Source organism: Stegostoma tigrinum, chromosome 7 (assembly GCF_030684315.1).
Source record: "Stegostoma tigrinum isolate sSteTig4 chromosome 7, sSteTig4.hap1, whole genome shotgun sequence".
Taxonomy (NCBI): Eukaryota; Metazoa; Chordata; class Chondrichthyes; order Orectolobiformes; family Stegostomatidae; genus Stegostoma; species Stegostoma tigrinum.
This window is the reverse complement of record NC_081360.1, coordinates 35,040,750-35,048,057: the sequence shown is the minus strand read 5'-3', so window position 1 is coordinate 35,048,057 and position 7,308 is coordinate 35,040,750. Positions and strand designations below refer to the sequence as shown.

Here is a 7,308-nt window from a genome sequence, read left to right as displayed (position 1 = left end):
AATAGAAAGATAAAGCTCAGTAATAAACATATACATCCCTATTCCAAATTCCAGCTTTTATTAAAACCGAAAGAACTGTAGATGATGTAAGTCAGAAACAAAACAAAACAGAAATTGCTGGAAGAGCTCAGGTGGTCTAGTAACATCAGTGGAGGAGAGGCTGTGAGGGTCACTCGACCCAAAATGTTAACTCTGATTTCTCTCCACAGATGCTGACAGATCTGCGGAGCGTCTCCTGTAATTTCTGATTTTGTTCCAGCTTTCACTGACAGGTAAAGGAATCCAGTTGTGATAATGTGTAATCCTGGCTGAAAATAGTATCTTGTTTTGAACAGTCATGATATGTCAACACAAATTCCAGCAAGTAAACAGTACATTACATGATCAGCCTCTTGAAGATGTGCTTTGGTGCCCAAACTGTCACTGGGCTGAATGCTAAAGTATTCTTCTGTTTGACACCATCAAACTCATCATCACCAACACCAGAAACAACTGTCACTTAATATGACTGACACAGCTAGCTACAGGAATTAGGCATAAATGAAGGAAGATATGTATTCTACACTGTTTTAAATGAGCAATGACGAATTAACATCAAGTTATTTATGGTAATCAAACATTGTGTTGTTTCAGATAAGTCAGGAATAACTAGCAAACCACTTTTATTCATCTTTATTTGCACATTTAATTATGATTATAAAACACTTTAAGCTTTAATTTTGTTTAGTAGCAAACAGGAAAACAAGAATGTTCACAAAGTAATATATTACACATTAGATTGTATAATTATTGTGGCACTATATCTCAGGAAAGCTTTACTCAAAAATCAGCAATAAAGTGTGGAAGAAAATGGAATTCATCCACATTTCACAAGCCATGAAATGACACCAGAGTAGCTGAACTGCTTACATTTACAACGGGAGTAAAAATACAATACTACTTCCTTTTTAGTTAAAGTTTGAGTGAACCAGTTTTATGCACATTTTTTTTTCCAAAATTGGTATACTCAAAAATAGTCTGCAGCTATGAATCAAAATAGAGCATTTTTATTTTTGCAACAGATACATTTTGATGTAACATTGTCTTGGTGTTTGGTCTACAACTTTCACTGCCCTGTGTATAAAAACCATGTAACACAAACTTTGTCCAGCGTTTCAAAGCCATTTCTGCTTCCTCACCAAGTACACACTTTAATAAACACAGCCCAGTACCATTTTTCATCTTTGACTATTACTCATTTATCTCTTCTCTTTCATTTTCCCCTCATACAACATGCTTCAGTCTCTCTAACCTAACCAGTCACTTCCCATTGAGTTACAATAGCTAATAATGACTACAAGCATGATTTTTGTGTAGAAATTGAGGATTATTGATCCATTTCGCAGGGGTTTAGGCAGTTTGCTTTATCTGCAAAACAGCGGGCTCATCTGGTTCCTCAATATGCAACTCTATGTTTGGGCCTATGTGTCTTACTCTGCCTTCTGACCGGTCTTCAGGGAGAGTCTCCAGAAGAATATCAGCCTCCTCTGTGCTTTCTGCCTTCATCACAATGCCCCGGTTGTTACTACTTCCCATTGCCAGTTCTGCCTCTTCCATTTCATCTTCTGCATTCTCCACCATCTCCTTAACCTCTTCAGATGCTAAAACATTGGGGCCCAAGTGCACTTCAGGGAACTCGCTGTCTTCAGGAGAACCTGGATCAGTTTCCATGGTATTGACTGTGTCACCGGGACTTTGTGGAGGAGTCTCCCCGTTCCTTACCTTTTTCACCTTAAATGTCATGGGGGTTACTTTGAAGCTGGAGGACTTAGCTGACTGTGGTTTCTGCTGATTGGGGGTGAGTGACTTCTTAATCTTCTCTCGTCTTTCTGGAGACACAATCTTTGTGCCAAACTTATTCATCCTTTTCTCAATGTTCTCACGGGAAAATGCTTTCTTGATGCTGTCAACTTTCTTCATGCTTGATCGCTTGATTTTTGCAGCCCTGGACTTTTCCAACTTCTCGGATCTTTCACCATCATTATCTTCACCTTCACGGACGTCTTCATCTGAGGATAGTTCCAGTGAAGGAAGGCTACCTTCCACTGGTTTGTTCGCATCCACATGTCCTTCTGCTTCTTCTGCCACATCTTCTTTTGGCTTCTCAGCAAAAACTTTGGCTGGAATCTCTGTTTCCTCCTGCAATTATTCATCAAGCATAAATCAACAGTTGCTCACACTATGGAAGTTTAAAAATATAATTATAGCTTTTTAAAAAAATAGCTACAGACCAAAACTACTACTACTTTGCTTTTTAATATTTTTCATCTAACATTCAGTTATTAATGTACTGATAAGAAGGCAACTGAATAATCTCACAACCGATTGAAAAATACACATGCAACAGTGAACAGAGAAATTAGCTCTTTGATTGGGAGATGTGTGAAAATATGAATAAGGCTACTACAAAAATTTTATCTTGGGAATTAAAATTCACAGAAAATCAACAAGTTATGAGTGCAAGGATCGGCACTTACTGAAAATCTGAGGAACACAAAGCCTGGTTGGTAAATAGAATCAGAAAAACTCAGAGAATCGTGCCAAGACTGAAAGATTACCTTAGCTCTCATTTGCTGTGTTGTCTCTATTTGAGATTTAGCTCTGTTGTCTTTATATGTATCTTTGCCCTGTTTCCTCGTCCGAAACATTTCTGGGCACTTGTGCTTTGGGTTGAGGTAACCCAAAATATTAAAAGCAAATTATTTACCTTCAAGCCCTGGTTAATTTCCCAGTTCTTTGAGTGCCAGTTCAGGATTTGACAACATGAAGGCACCTTTACGGCTATGACCAATCAAGCGATTACAAACCTGTATTTTTTTCCCCAATATGCCTAATGACAGCTGCCCTGCCACAGCTGAATGTCAGCTGCTGTACAACAGTCGTTCCACTTTTAAAACACCAGGCTGGCTGGTTCTTGTCAGGGCCAGTGCTCATGGCAAGAGTCCTCCTTACTTTGAGGGTCTTACCAATCAATCAGGTAATGAGTTGGAAACCCCAAAGATGTGGTCGAAAGGCATCTCGATGCATTTCGACTGCTAATCACTGTTACGATACATGTGCTTTAACTTTTCTTCAAGATCAAACCTGGAGAGTTCGAGAGAGAATCTCTCAAAGTCCAAGGAATCCGAAGCAAAATACTGCGGTTGCTGTAAAAATAAACGTGGCCCACGATTACTTATATTGGAAGGAATTCCCCGCGTTGTGACTCATTCTCCTACAATTTCACTCAAATGGATAATGCAGGCTTTCTTAAATGAAAACTTCAAACAGATTAGCCTCGCAACCCACAAATTAATGCTACATATTTGGAAGATGTTGAGAAGCTGTTGGGAGATGTAAAGTTTCAGGCGGGCCTTTTGCGAACTTTGCTGCTTTGCATTCCACCCCTATCCCACCCTTCCCCATAATGAGCCGCTCCAGGGCTCATGAAGTGACTGCAGCAGAAGTGCACGCAGCTCAGAGAGACAGCCAAACCCATCCCACCCCACTCCAGGCCCGTACCTGCTCACACAGCAACAGAGGAATTAATGCGCTGTACAGCAACATGGAAAAGCCATCAGGAATCAGTGGATAGGGCGGGGAATGTGTCGATTACATCGCCAACATTTCAAACACATCACGGGAGCGCAAACTGTTTGGCTAAATCTTTGCAAAAACAGAACCCCATGAAAGCCAACAGCTTTTAAACCAAGTTGATCGAAAGAGTTCAGAGATCCAAACATGCAACGTTGGGCATATATTTAATCCCTTGTAATTCTTTCTTCAAAAGCGTGCTTGTGTCGAGTCCAGATATCATGAGTCCAAAAGGCTGGACGTGTGCTTTTGCTAATTCCACTCCCAAGTGCAGAATACTCTTCTGAATTTGCCAGTAAGTAGTAACATAGGTTGATGTGGACAGATACTGGTCACTTTACCCAGAGGGTTTGTGACCCACACCGCTGTGCTTGGATGGGCAGGGTGCCCAATGGCTGGCCGTACTTACCTGGAAGATCAGCACTCTGAAGTTATTCTTCTTCAGGAGCTGCGCCTGGTTGCTCTCTAACTTCTTGACCTGCGCCGCCTGCTTGTCCAGGCGCTCCCGCATCTCCTGCACATTGCTGCTGACTTTCCTTGACTTGTCCAGCAGCTTGTTGACTGTGTTGCTGGTCGTGCTGTGACTCTTGGAAAGTTTGGTGATGTCGCTCTGGATGCCCCTGACCGAGCTCTCCACTCCGATCTGACGATGCTCCATCTTCCTCTGGTTGTCCTGCACCGTGTCCAGCATGTTCACCAGCTTGTCGAGCAGAGCCAGCACCGTGATCGCGTTGACCTGCGAGCCATCCAGCATCGAGCCTCCTGCCGGAGCCGGGCTGGGGGGCGAGCTGGATTCCACACTCGGACTAGCCTCCGGGGTTCCCTGCACGGCCTGCCCGCTGCTTTTCTCCGCTTGCACTCCGTCTTCTCCCATCTCCCCACCAACTCGATCTCGGCGCTGCAGCTCTCAGTTTGAGAGTTGCAAACTGCAAAGACTGAAGCTCACACCCCTCCCTCTCTCTCTCTTTGTTTGAACCCGGCTGCCTCCTCCTTCTCCTGGGGCTGTTTATTGTAACTTCTCACCACCGCCTTACTGCAGGGACCCAGTTACGGAAAACTCCCAAGGTCCAGTGCTATACGTGTACGCCCAGTAAAACTGTGCCTTGTTACAGGCGGGGTTTGAGCTCCCCTGGAAATTAATTTTTTCCATAAATGCCATAACATTTTGTAAAACGTCCGGATCCTGTTAAAGCAAATCAAATCTAGCCTGGCCCCCGGCCTACTGTTGCAATTGGCTGAAGGGAGCGGGGTGGGAACGATGTGACGGGTGCGGTTTTCCTCGACATTTGCTCCCATGTTCTAAGTTGTGCAAATGTAGCCGTGCATTGGCCGCTCCTCATAGGACACTCAGGCGGTGTACGCATCACTGACCTTTATACACACTGCACAAACAAACTTTAGAATAAGCCAATTGCAATGCAACGGCAGCTGGTTATTTTAAAACACGTCTTTCAAAAAAACGAAAACAAATGTTGCTTCCATGCAGCCATCTAATTTAAATGCAAACTTAAAATAAATCTTTGGAGTCCGTGTGTCTCTGTTTCTTTCAAAACAGCCGAGGACTTCCCATAACAGGCTTGGCGAAGGATAGACCGCTACAGTCTTGGTAGGAGCGAACTTTTTCCTGCAGATGGCAGTAAAGTTCTTGCAGTTGAATCCATGGAATGTGAAGGAGGGGCTAGGGATGTTTAAGTTGTGATGTAAAGTGCTCAGGATAGTTTACTAAAGTATCTTTAATTTTCAACACTCCGTACACTGCAACAGTATATACTCAGACGCGAATCTTGCGAGTCATGTTCAGCAATCATTGGTTTTCAACGTATTTTTAATGTAAATATATTTGCACACCACAGCAGCAACCTACGACTTTTTAGTTCCGGCAACCCTTCCACATAGTTGTTTAGAGAAGTTCGCTGTGCTATATATTCCACATGTCAGTATAAAACACACGCCCACCCGCTGCTCATGCTAGAACTCAGGACAAATAAAAACGAAAATATATACTGGAATTATTCAACGCAGGCAGCGTCTATGGAGAGAGGAAAAAGATTTTTTTTCCTTGCTTAAAAATGGTGAGGTTGCTCACGTCGTGTCGTTCTCAAAGCTCTTGGAAGCAGGAATTGACAATCTGTCCTCAGTGGCTGCTCGGTGGATTTTTACAGAAGGCCTTGAATCCACAAGTCAGTGTTGCATTGATTGAAAAAGTTCAGCAGGTCAGAGAGTAACCTTCCCCTGCCAAAGGGTGCAGGCGGTCACTGTTCATGAAGTATGCAACGAGATGGTGGTGAGTCCATTTCAAGCCCACCGACTCCCACAGCTACCTAGAATACACCTCCTCCCACCCACCCTCCTGCAAAAATACCATCCCCTCTTCCCAATTCCTCCGCCTCCGCCGCATCTGCTCCCACGATGAGGCGTTCCACTCTCGCACATCCCAGATGTCCAAGTTCTTCAAGGACCGCAGCTTTCCCCCCACAGTGGTCGAGAACGCCCTTGACTGCGTCTCCCGCATTTCCCGCAACACATCCCTCACACCCCGCCCCCGCCACAACCACCCAAAGAGGATCCCCCTTGTTCTCACACACCACCCCACCAACCTCCGGATACAACGCATCATCCTCCGACACTTCTGCCATCTACAATCCGACCCCACCACACAAGACATTTTTCTATCCCCACCCTTATCTGCTTTCCGGAGAGACCACTCTCTCCGTGACTCCCTTGTTCGCTCCACACTGCCCTCCAATCCCACCACACTCGGCACCTTCCCCTGCAACCGCAGGAAATGCTACACTTGCCCCCACACCTCCTCCCTCACCCCTATCCCAGGCCCGAAGATGACATTCCACATTAAGCAGAGGTTCACCTGCACATCTGCCAATGTGGTATACTGCATCCACTGTACCTGGTGTGGCTTCCTCTACATTGGGGAAACCAAGCGGAGGCTTGGAGACTGCTTTGCAGAACACCTCCGCTCAGTTCGCAACAAACAACTCCCCCCACTGCACCACACAACCAGCCCAGCTCTTCCCCTCCACCCACTGCATCCCAAAACCAGTCCAACCTGTCTCTGCCTCCCTAACCTGTTCTTCCTCTCACCCATCCCTTCCTCCCACCTCAAGATGCACCCCCATCTACCTACTAACCTCATCCCACCTCCTTGACCTGTCCGTCTTCCCTGGACTGACCTATCCCCTCCCTACCTCCCCACCTATACTCTCTCCACCTATCTTCTTTTCTCTCCATCTTCGGTACGCCTTCCCCTCTCTCCCTATTTATTCCAGAACCCTCACCCCATCCCCCTCTCTGATGAAGGGTCTAGGCCCGAAACGTCAGCTTTTGTGCTCCTGAGATGCTGCTTGGCCTGCTGTGTTCATCCAGCCTCACATTTTATTATTATGGTGGTGAGTTGGATTTGGAGAAGGAAGTGGTGAGCTGCATCTAATCAAGTTGAAGATTAACGACGAGATAGCATGATCATGTCATTCCAAAGTTGAGGTGGGCTCTAGAGATAGGATTTGGTCATCTGTTTAAAAAAACAATCAGCCTCTATGTATGAGACAACAAGGTGTAGAGCTGGATGAACACAGCAGGCCAAGCAGCATCAGAGGAGCACAAAAGCTGACGTTTCGGGCCTAGACTCTTCATCAGAAAAGGGGGATGGGGAGAGGGATCTGGAATAAATAGGGAGAGAGG

General features: G+C 45.1%; 1 protein-coding gene across 1 annotated transcript; it reads right to left on the bottom strand.

Annotated features, from left to right (window-relative positions):
* Positions 1 to 657: 657 nt before the first annotated feature.
* Positions 658 to 4,863, bottom strand: LOC125454426 (caveolae-associated protein 2-like). Its single transcript, XM_048535162.2, has 2 exons — positions 4,022 to 4,863; positions 658 to 2,178 (listed from the first exon to the last, which is right to left on the bottom strand). Exons 1-2 carry the CDS (start codon positions 4,484 to 4,486, stop codon positions 1,390 to 1,392), a joined length of 1,254 nt encoding a protein of 417 aa, XP_048391119.1. The 5' UTR covers positions 4,487 to 4,863; the 3' UTR covers positions 658 to 1,389.
* Positions 4,864 to 7,308: the final 2,445 nt, after the last annotated feature.